This window comes from Cyrtonyx montezumae, unplaced genomic scaffold (assembly GCF_038088225.1).
Source record: "Cyrtonyx montezumae isolate F1298 unplaced genomic scaffold, pur_monq_1.0 scaffold_3, whole genome shotgun sequence".
NCBI lineage: Eukaryota > Metazoa > Chordata > Aves > Galliformes > Odontophoridae > Cyrtonyx > Cyrtonyx montezumae.
This window is the reverse complement of record NW_027072034.1, coordinates 38453935-38470805: the sequence shown is the minus strand read 5'-3', so window position 1 is coordinate 38470805 and position 16871 is coordinate 38453935. Positions and strand designations below refer to the sequence as shown.

The following is a 16871-nucleotide window of genomic DNA, read 5'->3' as shown; positions in this document are numbered from 1 at the left end:
TACTGTATTTTATGTTTTCTCTTTTCCTCCCAGAACATGGACGCTCTGTGGCACTCCTGAATACCTTGCACCAGAAGTCATACAAAGCAAAGGTCATGGGAGAGCTGTGGATTGGTGGGCCCTGGGAATTCTTATATTTGAGATGTTGTCAGGGTAAGTAATAATGATTAATATATCACAGTAATACTGTGTCAAAGAGAATTATGATTATTTACTAGTTCTGTTTGTGATACTCTGAAGATCAGATTTGAGTTAAATCTTTTGTTAATATTACCAGTTGTCATTTTTTGTCTTTGAAGATGAGAATTATGGTGCTTTATTAAAAACAAACAGAAAACTACCACTAATGGCAGGATATTTGGGGGGAGAGAGAAGGAATTCTTTCTTTTTTTATTTCTTTTTTCATTTTTTTTATTTTTTTAACTTAAAATGAGTTAGCTTAAGTACCTTTGTTTAGCAGCTGTTTTTTCCTAATCTCTTGTGGACAGGAGTTCTGCTGAAGCTGACATTTTCATATGCAAAACCATATAAAGGTGAAGACGAATACCAGTTTTCCTCAAAGTTTCTTTGAGCAGTTTCTAGCATAGCAAAGTAACAGTTGCAGTGAGAACTTCAGCCTATTAATATATAGATGGAAAGCAGGAAAACTTGACAGTGCAGATTGTCTTCCTACTGAATTTTACTGTTCTTTAAACCAGAGCAATGGCGGAAAGGTTAAACAGTCTATCTGATAATCACTTTTCTCAAATGTTATTTCTGATGATTTGAAATTTGCTTGATAGCATTATTCACAGAAGATAAAAATTGTAATGAGATTTTTTTCGGTATTAATATTATATAACTGCTTCTCACTCTAAGTATTAGGTAGATAAAAGTAATTGCCTGACTTTGCTCTGATTTAAAAGATATATATGTATATTTTCAGTTAAATAAGTAACAGGGTTAGAAAGAAAGTGAAATTGTGCATGTGTACCAAACAAGGCATCTAAATGCTTTTTCCTTATTTTTTTTTAATTTTTATTTTTTTAAATCACATTTGGCACTGTTACTGCAGTAGAGTAACTGCAGATGGAAGCAATGTTTTCATAGCTTCCTGAGAAGCAGTGTATTTCATTAAGTTTTTGTTACGACTTCTTTTTTAGTGTCAGAGTATCAGTCCCAGTGTGCTCAATGCCTTCTCATGCACTGTGTTCATCAGGTTGTCATTATCGCCTTTCATCCTGAATCTTCAGCCCCATAGAGAAAAGTAAAAACAAAAACTGTCTTCCCTGGATTTGATCTTCCTTTTCTGTGTACAGTGCCTGACAAACAAATTGATTGCCTGAACACTAAATCGATGGCATATCATTTCAGAGTTCCAATATATAGCACATGTTGGGCAGGCTCCTTCACACCAAACACTATCCAAGCCGTGTCCTAGGAGAATGCTGCAGCCCACTACTTGGCTTTTTAAAATCCTGAATATCTGAATATGCATTTACTTTGAACCTCAAGACAGAAAAAGCATAGAAATGTACTAAGAGTTTCCTACTGACAGAGTCAAGGTTGGCTGACTCATCTAATAAAAACTATTTTGTATAGACTGTTCTGTGCAGAGGCTAAACTTCACCTTTCTTCCGTGGCTACCTGTATGGGTGGAGTTCTCTTCTTGCTTCTCAGAGGGAAGAATGAAAGGAACAAAATTCCCAGCAGTCCTTCTGTAGCTAATCTTAGTTCTAGACACCATGTGGATAAAAGTGTCTGGGGCTATAGTATTAGCTCAGATGTCACAGTCTTCCAGTGGTAGTCTGTGTGACTTAACTTCCTGCCTCAGGATTTGGTGGAGGACCCCTCGATATCAGCTTTTCTGTTCTGCCTGCATAGTCCCAGTGAAAGAGCAAATCTGGCAGTTTTCCTCTTTTTCATAACTCAGGTTGACAGGATTTTCTCTACTAACATAGCAGTGGAAATGGTTTCCAAAGTTAATGTACTGAATGCAAATAATATTTGAGCAATATCTCATCTGTGCAGTCAGTGAGATCTCAAGACACAAGAACACTGAACTACAACTGCTGTATGTTCTGCTGAAATATAATGGGCATGTATTTAACGTAATGGGAGCAGCTTCAGTCATTTCTAGCTGTAGGATTTTCTGTGACCTGGCATCATGTGATGGGATCTCAGTTCCCCCAAACTTAATACAACATTTCAGCTATTGACACTCTTTAACTAATAGAGATAAATGATGCACCTTCTAAAAGACAATTGAGATCTTGCATTGACTGATTGACAGAACAGCTGCCATCTGCAAGTAGTTTTTAACTGTCTTCCTTTTACTACAGCATTTCTGATTTAATAAAAATATTTGTGTTTGTATGCTCTCCAGAGACAGTGTTGTTATTTTCTTTAAGAGGTAAATGCTTTAGGTATCTTATCAGCTTTTCACTATTTTTGGCTGTAGCAGTGTTTTAAAGCACTTTCCCTCATCAGCTCAAGATATGACTTGAGACTTACTATCAAGGCTTTTAATGCAAAAACAGTCATAAGTGGTTTTGCTTTGTTTTTTAACTCCTTCAAACTCTTCCTTGATACTCCTCTTCAAGGAAGAGTTAAGAAGCAGAACAGTTACTTGAAAGTGAACAAAAATTGACTTCAAGACTAAGTTACTATCTGCAAGTAAATGACTTGTGGCATTTGGTAGTTATTTCCTGAAGTTACTCTCTGGACCCCAAAAGCAATTGAGAAGAATAGGGAGATGTGTGTGTTAGGAAGTGATCTCTCTAAAAACAAACAAAATAAACCACACTTTCCTGTTCTACAGTGTTTTATTTCACTAACTCAGTCCCTGGAGGCCCATGGAATTCTTAGGTTTAGGGCAAAGTCCCATTTAGTTTTGAGATAGTAAAATATGGGAAGGAGAAAGAACAGGGAGAACCAAGGGTGTGAAGAAATCTTTTCAAAGTAGATTATTAATGTCAGGGTTTTTTGAGTTAATCTGAACAATCTAAACAAAGTGTCAATAGAAGAAAATAGAAATTAAAAGATGTATATACGTTGAGTGATTGTGTTCTGTTACAGTCTGCCACAAAGGAAAATATACTTGTTTAACATATTACATATGTTACATGATTATTGTACTGTCATCAAAAATATAACTAACTGAATTTTCTCATTTAATGAGAACTGTGCGGGTTTTTTTGTTTTGTTTTCATAGTCACATGACATAGGATCATACAATCATTTTAGTTGGATGGGATCTTTAAAAATCATTTGGTCCAACTCCCCTGCAGTGAGCAGGGACACCACAGCTAGATGAGGCTGCTCAGAGCCTCATTCAGCCTGACCTTCAGTGTCTCCAGGCTCAGTCCACCACCTCTCTGGGCAACCTGTTTCAATGCTTCACTGCCATATCGTTGAATTCCTCATATCCAATCTAAATATCCAGTCTATATCTCCCCTCTTTTAGTTGAAACCATTTTCTCTTGCCCTATCACAACGGACCCTTACATACTGGTCTATTGTTTATAGGTAGATAATGATTTCTGTCTACGGTTTCTTATTTCAGACTACTTCCCTTGAGCTTTTGTGACAACTCTTCTACAGTGCTAAAACAATCTGTTGTTATTGAGACCAGTGTCAATGCCATTATTATTCATCAGTTAGCAAAAGGAATGCTTTGCAGCTGTTGTCCTATATACAGAGAATTTTTTTTCAGTTGGTGGAAAAAAAGCAGCTGTTTATATTTGCTTTGTGCTGTGAAGACAGTTTGAAGCTCAAGGGCTTTTTTGTTGATTTATAAGGTAGCTTCCAGCACAATACTAGTGCTGTTGTGTTAAAAGTTCCATGAAATGTGTTGCAGATTGACCAGTTATATGTAGTATCAAAGTCAAGTTATTTGTTTTTGGAGTAAGAAAAATTTTCACGTCTAATCTCATGTTGCAAAACAGTTAAAATACACTTTCAGCAATACCACCATTACCTCTTTATATAGCTAAATGTGATTTAAAGGAATAATTGAAAGATAACAGTAATTTAGGATTTTCTAATTAGGAAAGCACAGAGCAAACTTCTATGCATCTGAGCAAACATGCACAGATACATAGAAATTTACACAAGTTTCTTATTCTTGACTTCACACCTTGGCAGCATGTGGAACGTTTGGAGATGGAAGAAGAAATATCCTGTATTGCATGTCAATCTGCTTACTGCAGGAGGCACCTTCATGCTTAGTTCAAAGGTCTAATTCTAATTGGTTTATGTAATTCATTAATACAGAATAACAGAAAATTGGAAGTTAAGTCTGCTGTTTTTCACTTTTTTGAGAGTGTGAAGGATATTAAACAAGTGAAAAAGAAAGGTTATATGAGTGTCTGGTTTGCAAAACTTTTAAAAGTTTTAGTATATCCATTTTCCTTGTTCTTTGATATCAAAACTGTAATTTTTATAAATGTAAATATTTTTCCTGATATCCATATGTTCTTCAGATTCAATAGTGAGACTATTTGGTTTTTCATAATAACACCAAATAGTTTGGTTATAATTTTTCTGAGCTATGAACTACGGCCCTTTTTCCCGTACCAAAAAATAAAATAAATAAATAGATAAATTAAGGACAAATCTTAGTCACACAGGCAAGAATTCGGTTATGTCTGTGACTGAATTTTAGAATACTGAGAAGGAAATGAGAAAATGCTAATCCACTTCACTATCAGCAAAATAACGAAGCATTTAAGTACTTCTGAAAATAGTTACATGGAGAAAATAAAGTATGGTGTACTTGAGGAATTATCTGATTTGAATAATATAAAATTAAGGAAAGAACTTGAGGTGAAGAAATGTTTTTGCCCTTATTTCTGCTACCAGTGATTTCTAAAACCATCAGCACTGTATTTGTAATGTGTAAATATGCTTGCAGTTTAAGTCTTTTAAAAAGTAATTACATAGTGTTAGGGAGATATGAAAACATTTTAAGTATTGAGGCTCTCATAACAGTATTTAGCATTTTAAAGACCATCTGTATTAATTGTATCCATTTTCTATTTTGTAAACATTTTGAGGTAGAAGCATAAGAGGAGTGTTGTGTTACAGAAGTCAAGGTGGGATGGATTAGTGAATGAATAGTTATTCCATTCCCCCAAAATATTTCCTGTGGTAATTTCTAAAATGATGACTGAAAACATCTTGGCACTTGGTCAAAGCTGAATGTGCCTGCTGTGTGGAAGTACCTTTACTCTGAACCTCTTGCTGTAATTGGGGTCTGTCATGTACTGGTAAGGGAAGCACAGCAGAAAATGATCTCAAATCTTACTGTAGATGTAAGACTGGAAGCAGTCTCTCACAACTTTATGGAGAATTCTATAGAAAATAAGTGTAGAATTGTAATTGTAACTTGATTTCCTCTTCATCCTGGAGAGATTAAATCTGTACTGTATTTATCCCAGTTCACAAAAGAACTTTGAGAGACTTCTGGGTTCTGAACAATCTGTCTCCTTCAGACCTTCTCTAACAAAACCTGTATTAAAGCTGAAGAAGTTCATTAAATAACTGAACTGGACAAACTGTATGAGGGGCTTTTGACTGTTTGGATGGAAACAAGTCAGTGGTTACAGGACAAAATAAAAAATGGTTAGGATGTTCTGGAAAGTACAGCCTTGTTTTTTGTAGAAAGCAAAGGTTTTTTTTTCTCTAACATTGAAAGTTTCTTTTATGATTTTTTAGTGTCTAAATATAACAGCACTCTTGTAACAATTAAATGTTAAATCTATGTGTACAATTTTTATTTTTTCTTTCAATTGTGGTGTCAGTATGGCTTGATTATTTATCAAGTTAGCGTTTGACTGATGATGTCCTACTAAAAAGAGCCATGTAATCAGTTTTTTCTTTGGGAGAATAATATAACATCATAATATTTGCAAGACTCTTTTTATTTTTTTTCCTTACCCCTATTAATATTTTCCTAATCTCTAATTTATTGTATTAAAATAGGTTTCCTCCATTTTTTGATGACAATCCATTCGGTATATATCAGAAGATTCTTGCTGGCAAAATAGATTTCCCACGGCACTTGGATTTATATGTAAAGTAAGTCTGTGACTCCCAGCCATGTCTTTTATGTTCTAAGTACCTCCTGAGCATTCTTTCTGAAAGGAAATTCATAGAAGATTCTGATATTCTGGAACACTAATTTGGAAAATATTTTAGATTACTTTTATTCTCATACTCAAAGTAAAATTGTGTGTCTGATAGATTTCAGGCGAGGAGATACAGTCGTAATATACTATCTGCCTCTCATACTTCTCTGCATGTTTTGGAATATTAAATGCCTTCCCACCTGCTGCAAAGCTTATTGATGCTAGCATGGTGTGGGAGAGGAAGAGCAAGAACTATGAGGGGATACTTTAGCATGGATAAAAATTAGGAGAGCAGGAGGAGGACACCATTCTGTTCTTTCATGTAAGTACCACTTAAGTCACTCTTGACATAACTACTTGAACTCCAGTATTTCTAAAGTTCCAGTGTAAAATGGCACTTCAGATAGTAGAGTCTCAGTTCAGTATGCAATCTAAATATTCATGTCTGTTTTCTCATCATAATATCTTTCAATCATTACTGATATGTAGCAGATATATGCTTCTTTCTCCTATTCCAAAATTCTTTCACTGTTCCGTCACTGAAATAATTGCCAGTAAATTTTAGAAGCTCTGAAGTGCAGTTGTAAACATGAGGCATCTCTACTCAGATGTAGAGATAATTACATGAGTGAGGGGAAGGAGTTATTGTTACGTACCCAAGTTAATCTTCCAAGATGTTTTGAAGTGACCTGTAGAAATGGCATTTGCTTTATGTCAAGATAGCTTATCCTGCAAAGCAGGATACATTTTTAAGCCTTCTCTGAATCATCAGATTCACTGAATCAAATCCATCTATGTCAGATTACGCTCATTAGCGTCTCTTGTTTGTGTCTGTTCTTAAGAGTGTTTCCTCACTATCTTGAAGCAGTTCCTAACTAGGGTAGTCTCCTCCAGTCTTCCTAATACAGTCTATCATAGGAAGGTGAGTGTGCATTTCCAGTGTGCATTAAACTATAAGAAGTATGAAAGCATGACCAGAGGTGAGTAGCTCAAATTAGGATATTTGGGTAGGTTGTGTTACCTCTACTATCCAGAAGACACTGTACTGTCCAGAAGATGCTGTAAGTTTCCTAGTTATGTTATTAAGCATGTATATGCAGGTTTTGCTCTACAGTCTAGACATGAATTGCAGGATACATTAATCAGCATAGTTGTTGATACACCTCTGTGCCAGTTTTTGTTATCCAGATGTTCTCTCAGTTTGTGCTTGGCAGTTCATTCCCATTACATTCCTGCCTTTAAGGGGTCTTGTGGGATTCTGGTTTGGACTTTCTTCCTTTCACACTTCAGTTTTGAGTGATCTCATCCATTGACTTCACCTGCTTTCCTGCACCAAGTTCTTAGCATAATTTATGTCTTGTTGCAGCAACTTCCCTTTAAAAAAAAAAAAAAAACCTTAATATGCAGAGTGGGTAGTCTGACATCTTTGCACCATTTTCTTAAAGCACTTGCAAATATTATTTTCTTCTAGGAAGACAGTCTGCTTCTTTACTTAAATCCCTTTTGCTTTCATTATCTTCTTCCTAGCAGTTGCTATCTCATCAAGACTGAGGACTGTCTTGTGTCCTGTGTGTCGCATCCTTGCTATATTCAAAGTATTGATGTTGCACAGTGGAACAAACTGTACAAACTACTGATGTAACAGTGGAACTATAACTTTTTGCTGTTAGGCAGCAAAACTGTCTGATTGAGTCCTTGGAAAACTTCCCTACATAGATGTACTACATGAATTTACTGATTGACATCTTGTTACCCCTACCCTTTCCCTTTCACATATGGTATTGCCTGAGCATGTGCATATGTTACTTTTTGAATTTCTGCCTCTTCTGCTTTCCATCTTGCTGCATGACATTCACTATATCTTGCAGAACTTTTAGATCTGCTACTCCTTCTGGCCTGAGCTAGCCTCTTTTCACATTGCTTTCTGCTGTATCTCTTCTCACCTTCCTTCCATTTGATCAGATGTTTTCTGCAAGTCCTTTGTCTTCTCTACCTCAAGTCCTTGATGCATTGGGTCATTAGTGTAGATGTCTTCTGCAGAGCAACTTCAGAAGATAAATAATAAAATAAACAACTAGAAATTCTGAAACTAGAATGTCATCAGATCTTTGTGTTACTTCATTTATACTTTACCAGAAGTACAAATTGTGTTTTATGTTTTGCCACTCATGAGTTTGTAACTTATTTCTGTACAAAAATATGTGTTCTGGTTTTGTAAACTTTTCTTGCAGTAACATTTTTGCAAAATGCCAAGTGGAGCTTCAGAGCTACAGCAATTTAATGATTGCTAATCTCAAAAGATCTTGATGTAGTATCTCATTCTCCATTTACATACAGCAGCATATTGACTGATTTTTAACGTGATGATTTCTAAATTATTCTTGAGAAACTACAAAGTGAAGAAACACTCAACTGTCGCTTGATTCAGATTACTAGGTTATTTGTTCCACTGAATGCAGCATTTGTTCATTTTTCATGACAACACACATCACTGAGTTTAGCTATGCTTTTCTAATACCAGTTTTTGAAGCTAACAGTGAAAGATCCATTGAATGTTCTCGAGTTATACTGGAAGAGCAAACTCTACAATTTAATTCTGGCCTTATATACTGTGTCTCTTGTTTTGTTTTTCTGGATTCCTTTTTGGTTCTACTTCAGCTGAAAAGGTTGTTTATAGCCACTTTCATAGCCTTCTCTGTGAAGAACTTGAAGGAAATATTTCACTGCAGATCACTGTAAAAGAAAGAAGTCAATTGCGTTACTTAATCTAATCCAAACATTGACTGTCTGAAACTATCATGAGAGTTGAAAAAATGATTTCTGCCTTGACTTCTTTATTCTCCTTTTATCTGGCAATTGAATATTTTTCCAGTTTAGTTTTAGAACTGTATCCTGCCAAATACAACAGCTTTTGAAACAGTTCAACACTTTCAATGTGATTTTGTCTATTCTTTGTGCATATGCTTTTGTGATTCCTAGAATACATGACACAATATAGATTTGTTTTGGAATAGTAGGGTGCAAGGAGACAGGTATGCCATGTTTGCCTCTTTTTTTCTGTAAATCATCTTGCTTAAGCTTCTGCAAGGTTAAAGAGTCTATGTTGGCTGTATTCTCTAGATCTTTCGCATTTCATGTAGTATTGGAACTTTCAAATCTGTTGAGACTATAGAAACAAGAGAGGTGGCTAAACTGTTCTTTCATTGGGAGTTTATGAATGCAGAATGATATTGTGCTGATTGAAGGTTGATGTTGCTTTATGAAGAGTTGTTCAGTGATCTAGAATCACAGAGGAAGCCTGTCATTTTTCATTGAAATGAAAGCTTGCAGATCTTACTACATTTAAAAGATGAGTAGTTCTTCCATGGTTTCCCTGAATATTTAGCTGTGTCAGAATTTAAATTTGAATGTATGAAATTGAGGTCATGGCTTTATGTGTATTTTATGTATAAATTAGGGTTGTGTTCTGTCAAATAGATTTGAGATCAGTTTTGAGATGCAGAATGTCCAGCAAAGTACAATGATGCAAAGAATGATGTAGCACTACTTGCAGAGAAGGAAAGAAGAGAAAAAAGATAATGGCTCTTTTCTGAAATGCAATATAAATGAATGGGTAAATTATACACAGTATTAACTAGCCAAAGCGAAGCATGCTGATCATTTATAGCATTTGTATGACAGTCAAATATATGGTGCTTCTGTTGAACAGAGAATACGTGTTCTTTATTGCAGAGACCTTATTAAGAAGCTTCTTGTGGTTGACAGGACAAGGCGATTAGGAAATATGAAGGTCAGTATGAAATGCTAGATGTGAAGGTGAAAGAATTCTACAGGAAAGATTTAGAATAGTTTTTGGTATTATAAGCATGAGTTTGAATTTCATGTTTCCAAATGTGACTTCTATTGTGCATTGAAAAGTTCAACTCCGTATTTCTGAAGGTTGCCCTCATGTTGCTATCCCCTTCTCAAAAGTAAAAACAAAACAAAAACAACAACAAAGTTTTTTTTTCCTTTATGTACATAACTGAAACCAACCCAGCCAGGAGAAAGTAATCATTACAAGGCAGTAATACCTTTAACTATATATTGAAATGAAAACAAATGGTTTTTTATATATATCTTTATAGTAGTATTTAGCCCCTCCTGTTGTCAGTATTAAACATCTGATAGAAGTATTTCCTAGTACCGTCTTCTCTACATTCCACCAACCCACAATTAATTTTTTTATTAGTGTAAGAATTAGAAAGCAGATCTGAATAGTTATTTTTTAAAGCTCTGGAGTAAATTGAAGTAAATAAAACTACAGTGAATGACATTGTAGATATTTTAAGTTTCGTTTTCATCTTCCTTGTGTAAGAAGAATGCTAAAAATAAATAAATTGGACCTGTTTGCTGGAACTCAGGGTCTGCTAGGGAAATAACACAACTTTATCCTGTAGAATCTTATATTGACTATCTCCTGAAAAAAAAAAAGATATAAGGTTAAATAAACCATTAGTTTATTTTGATGGCATAGTTCTTATGATTAAATATGTGTCTTGACATTCATATAGTTTATTAAATGTTTTGTTTTTATTTGTTTTTAAAGAATGGAGCAGATGATGTGAAGAGACATCGATGGTTCAGGTCTGTAGACTGGGATGCTGTACCTCAAAGGAGACTAAAGGTACCTTCTGAAAAACACTACGTAGGACTATGACAATGAGAACTTACTGATCATTTGAACTGCTCTGTTGATAATATGTTGCTGTGTGTGGTTTCTTGTATGTATGAGTATGTGAGTATCTGTACCCATCAATAATTTTATTTTTTTTTCCTTTTGCACTGCAAAGTTAATTTATTCGAATGCCTGTTAACATTCAGTGCAATACAGTTATGAATAGTGAATTAAGAAAAGCCTGCTTTGTTTTGCTGAAGAAAGGTGATTAACATTACATACAATGAGCTTCAGTTTTCATTTATAGGTCTTTGTAAGTAACTATTATTTTAGGGTTGAAAGTGTGTTGGTTTGGGGCTCTTTTTGTTTGCATTTTTGTCATCCTCTTGTATCTGTGGGAATATTTTACTCTGGGCTTTAAATTTTTCTGCCAAGTTCAACTCAGGTGAATGCCTTAGTAAAATGTAAAGTATATGGGAGTAGGAGGAAAAGGAAAAGTGAGAGAGAAGGATTTATGAATGTAATTCTAACCTGAGTTTTAACAGCTCTGAGCTCTAGTATTAAATGAGGGCAAATGTTTGTAAAAGCTATCAACGTAAAATGCTTTTTAAAGAACTTTGGAAGGTAAACCCTTCTTCCTTTCCTTGAAGTTATAACTAGAACAATTTCTCACAGAATTGATTTTCAGTACCATAGATCACCACCTGCAGTCACTCAAGTACTAATTAAATGTTTGAATTTAATTTTATTTGCATGACTTTTTACAGTGAATTTCTAACTGGATTATTAGGGAAATATAGATAAGAGGTGAAAATGGTCATCAGGTATCCTTGTGAACAACATCCCAAAGTAATGCTGTAGGTGATTTTTTTTAATCTTCTTCTATGTTGTGATTACATCACCCAGTTGATGATTTATCTAGAGGTGCTATAACGAAGGCACATTTTTCATATTGCTTACATAAGCTCTGATCACACAAATGGAATGTAACATTTCGATAGAAATTTCCAATCTAGTTTACAGCCATCTATTGTGGTACTAAATAAATAGGAAATAGTATTAAGAAAGTGAATGTTTGTCTCAGATCCAAACACCCTTTATGCAACATTTTTATTAAAAAAAAAAAGTCACTGGCATTCAGGTGATGAATTTGAAATTTTGTTTCTTAGTCTTAGTGATGATTGCATTGAACTTCAGAAGATGAGGAACAGATTCTACTTAATTATTCCTCAGATCAAAGACGTAAATTGGGTCAGAAAGTTGCTTTCTGATTCTGCTTCTAACTATTTTCATAATCATAGTCTAACAAATTTGAGTTTTTCTGTTCTACAAGCAAAACATTGAATCACAGTCCTGAAAAGATCTTAAATGTCAATACTTTGCAAATAATGTTAAATGCTGGGAAAGAAAACATTATTTTGTGACTGTTAATTCCCCTCTTTCTCTCTCTTCTACTTAACAAAGCTTATTTCCCTGATGATTTGCTTCCAGCGACGCAGGGCTATCACACAATCCATCTGCTGGACCAAATAGCTCTGATTTTTCTTGGAAATCCATTTTCTATAAGCCTTGAGGCTCTGACATTCTGAAAGCAGTATCGGGATAAAGTAGGTTTTAGGCCAGGCTACATCTTCCTGTGACTCTAGCAGTAGCATTTTGGATGTCTTCAGTCAGTTTGGGTAGCCATCACTGTGTAGGAAGTTTTCTACATACATTTTCAAGTTGTTCTTCTGGTTTGGGAACACTGGAGGATTGTGATTATGAAAGGATATGACCTGTCCTATATACCTGTGTCCTCCACACAGAATCCTCCAGAACTCCATTAAACATAAAGCACAGAAGCTGAGCTTCTGAAGCAAAGCAGATTGTGCCCATCTTCTTTAGAATCTGTGCCGTATCTGGTGACTGCCATGTTGCTGAAACAAGGCTTTGTTTTTGACTCAAGTGTGGACGTTCTATTTGTAAGGACTTTCCTTTCCTTCTGGGAACTTGCTAATGCCATTTTTCAGAGCCTAAGATTTCAGATCTGATCTCAAAGCCGGAAGCCTTTATGAAGAAATGGAGAATGACATTGCACTTTGTAGTTCTTTTTGTGCTTCAGGTTTCTTTGGCCTATTTGGTGTCCTTAAGTTTTTCTCAACCTAGAGCATTGTGTTTGGTATGCTGATACTTAAGTTCCCTATATCACTAAGCAGGGGATAGAAATGAAAGTCACTTGAGTAAGGAAATGTTTTTTACCTGTAATTGAATAAGTATTTCAGAAAGGAGGCTTGTCTCAGCCCTGTGGCCAGATGGGCTGAGTAATCTCAGTGTTAAACAGAAAGTAGGGAAAAACAACTATGAACTGGAAATCCAAAGGATCTTGAGGAAAGAGGTAGAAAACAAATATTTCTCGTTGCACTTCCAATTTCCATAAGATCCAAAGTTCCATTTGTGTTAAGATGCTTTTACAGACATTCTTATAAAATCAGGTTTTTTACAGTGCAGCAGGTTCATTATTTGCTGCTTAGAAAAAGACATAGTAGATAGTGAGAGGCAGGAGCAGGTTAGTCATTTCAGCCTCTTCAAATGCAACCAATCTGTTTTGAAAGCAATGAAAAGAAGGCTTTTTTCCTTTGATTACAAAGCAATTACCTGCAGTGCTATCATTACTTTTATCTTAGTTGAGAGGGATCTGGTGGTGATTATCCTGCTGCTTGCCAGTTAGCCAAAAGTTGAAGAACGAGGAGGGAGGCAGAGTACTCTGTAAGAGAATGTGCCTGGAAGCTTAACTGAAATAATATTTTGCAGTAAATAACTTCCATTTGCAAAGTAGCTAGATATTGAATGCTAAAAAAATACGTATTTGTGTTACGAGTGTTTTTTATCTTCAGACAAAGCTTTGGAACATGTACATGTTGCTGTAATCTTTTATCTCTCAATGTTAGTCAATACTGGTGAGAAAGGTGAATTTCTGTAAATATATTTCTTCTTTTTTCTTTTATTTTCTACAGAATTTGTTTTAATATGATGGAGAGAAGCAGATTGATAAACCATACTAACTTTTTTCTGTGCTTATTATGACTAGCCTCCTATAGTGCCGAAAGTATCCAATGATGGAGATACTTCCAATTTTGAAGCTTATCCTGAAGATGACTGGAACAAAATGCCTCCAGTACCCCCTAAAGATCTAGAAATTTTCAAGAACTTCTGAATGCGACATCTATACTGGACAAGGTATGTTTATAGGCCAGGAATCCACTTCAAAAGATCACAAGTCGGTGAATGAAAGCCTTATGCAAAAACTGCATCTTCTGATTCATAAGAGTAGTTATTTCTTCCATACAAATCTTAAAACCAACATGAATTGGCTACAGCTGTATATGGTATAAAGTGAAATTGAAATAATGTATTGTAAAGGAGGTGTACTGAATGGTAGAGTTAATTTATGCCAAAGACTTCATTCTGTAGTTATCCACGCATATTTAAATCTTTCAGTCTTTTTAAATTGAGTGTGAAAAGCGAATATCTAGATTGATTTGACAAATAACATTCATTTCTTAATTCTAAGATTTTTTTTTATTGAGTAAGTGCTTTAGTTTGGGGAACAAGATTGTCAGTTTAATTCTGTACCTTATATTATGTTTTAGAACTGTGAAAGACTGAAAATTGACATTAAATTCACATTTTCTGCATTGTGGTTTTAATTCCTTTCTCATCTTTTTTTTTTTTTTTTGCCTTAGAAACTGGAAAGAAACTGAAGAGCAAGTCTGAAGAAAAAATAATACATAAATGAGGACTTTCTTTGTGGATGAGAATTATACTGCATTCAGATATGCAAATGAGAATATAATTAATATCTAAGGAGTTGGAGGCAGGCAAGAATCAGTTTTAGCTGTAAACATTTGGCATTGGTTTAGAAAATTGTAATGTGGAGTCTACTCCAAAGTAGACTTGACTAAAGTGATATATTTTAGGATTTTTTTTAACTTATGGTTTAGTTAATTTTCCTGCTATTCCCGGATCCTTTTTGCATAATTAACTCATAGATTTAATTTTATAAGTTTATACTAAACTTGTGTAATTAAAAGCACAAATTAGTATATATGTATATAATGAATACAGTACAACTAAAGCACAGGAACTGTGCAAAGATGTAAATTTTTGTACTTTGCAGAGTCTATGATTTTTATTTTTCAAATAATGTTTTTCAAGAAGTTCTCTAGGGATAAAAATCTTAAAAGGATAAATGAGTTTTTCATCATCTTATATACATTTTATAATTCTTTGTAAAAATAAAAAAATAATTAAATGAGATTTGTACCTACAATTTCCAATGCCTCATACTTGCAACCATAGTACTTGAAAGCAGAAAGACAAGGGCATGTTTTATTGTTGACGAAGATACATCTTAATGGTTAATTTATGACATTCTGTTACGCTGATGTCTCCACAGATGCGGATATTGAGTGATGATGCGCTGTCTGAAATGCAATTCCGCTTGTGACAACTCTATAAACACTCAGTTCAGTGCTTACTGGTGTAAGGGCTGTAACTGGCTCTTACAGGAGTGTTCTTAAGCTTGCTGTCTTCTCTAAATTTAAAGCATGAGCCATAACAGACTTTTTTCATTATTGACATAGTTGTTGTCGAATACTTGGCACTTGTGAATATCAGAGGGAACACTAAGTGTACATTAGAACCTGATTTTTCTGCTCCTGCTTTTGGAAATAGCCTGAAGTCTCCACTGCCAGGAATTCCATGTGTACAGCGTTCAAGCCTTAGATCTAAGGAATTTCTTTTAAGCTGTTTAACAGCTTTCTAACATCTTAAATACACTGAGTTTAGGAAGTATTGGCAATACTGTTTCATTTTAAGTAGCACCAAGTATCAGTAAGTATTTATCTTCATATATGAGTACACATGAACACAAAAGGTAGATTGTATACGATTCAGCGTTGTTTTAGTCTTTTTCATGTTTCATATTGAGATATTTGTTTTAATCCAGGGGAAAATAAGTGGTTTGATTTCAAAAAGTAAATATATCATTTTACTTTTTTTTTGTTTTGGATAACTTTTTAGGGAAATGGTAATACTTAGACCATAAGTTTTTGTTTGTTTCAAAAGCACATCAGCTTATTGATATTGTACCGCTATGACTGATGGCTCTACATAAATATATCTCTGTAGGTCTTACAGACTTGATTTCCCTACAGAGATTTCTCCATGGGTTTTGTTTTTGTTTTTTAATCTGAAATACCATAAAAAATGTAGGCCAAAGATTCATTTTTCTGAACTAAACTCTGTGCACTTATTATGCAGGCATTCTAGAAATTGCAAATTCAATTACGATCTTTGTAATTTTATGACAGATTTGCAGTGGGTCTCTCCTGGTGGAAAAAATTACTACAGTTCTCCTTTTTTTATTTTTTTTAGCTCTAAACAATGAGAGATGTAGTAAAATAGTAGATGTACTTTGAAAGCTTGCAACTTCTAGTTTATTAGATCTGTATCCTTAAAAAACAAATTAATTCTTAGAGGCTGTATAACTTTTTGCAGAAATACAATTTGTAATAACGTTATGCTTCTTCCAAGTGATAGTTCTGGAGTATTACAAATACTAAGCTGCAAGTTGATTGCTCCAGCTGAAAATCAGTGAAAACTATGTAGGAGTATATAACCAGGGGAACATCCAGAGAAAATTGTCCTTTTAAGGTGGTAAAAATACCTCATCCTTTTGAAAAATGAGTCTAGTGCTCTTTGTTTGTATCCATGGAGTTAGTTATTCCAAATCAGACAAAGAACTTACTTTGTCTAAGGGAGGAGGAAGCACAGTTTATTTTTTAATGTGCGAGTTTCAGTATTTTTTGGAATCCTAAGTACTACAAAAACAGCACTTTTTTTTTTCTTTCAAACTATGTTGTGTTTAAATCTTCAGAGCTGAGTAAATGAAGTTTAAGTTGCCTTTGACTAACACTGGTGGTTAGAAGTTTTGAAAGGTTGAAAAACAGAAAAATGGTGCATTTTCTTTCTTACCCATTCTTACTCATTCATTTCCCCGTTGCTGGCAGTGGATGCACTGGCACTTGGTATGATAGAAACTAAAGAAGTGAATACAGTTTTCT

The 16871-nt window shown here is 34.6% G+C and overlaps 1 protein-coding gene across 1 annotated transcript in view; it reads left to right on the top strand.

Annotated features, from left to right (window-relative positions):
• Positions 1–16154, top strand: part of PRKX (protein kinase cAMP-dependent X-linked catalytic subunit) — a 50102-nt gene extending 33948 nt beyond the window's left edge. The window contains exons 4-9 of the mRNA XM_065741282.1: positions 34–153; positions 5965–6060; positions 9843–9900; positions 10699–10776; positions 13835–13983; positions 14490–16154. Of these exons, the coding sequence (XP_065597354.1) occupies positions 34–153; positions 5965–6060; positions 9843–9900; positions 10699–10776; positions 13835–13960 (478 nt within the window). The 3' untranslated portion in view covers positions 13961–13983; positions 14490–16154. The remainder of the gene's footprint in view (positions 1–33; positions 154–5964; positions 6061–9842; positions 9901–10698; positions 10777–13834; positions 13984–14489) is intronic.
• Positions 16155–16871: the final 717 nt, after the last annotated feature.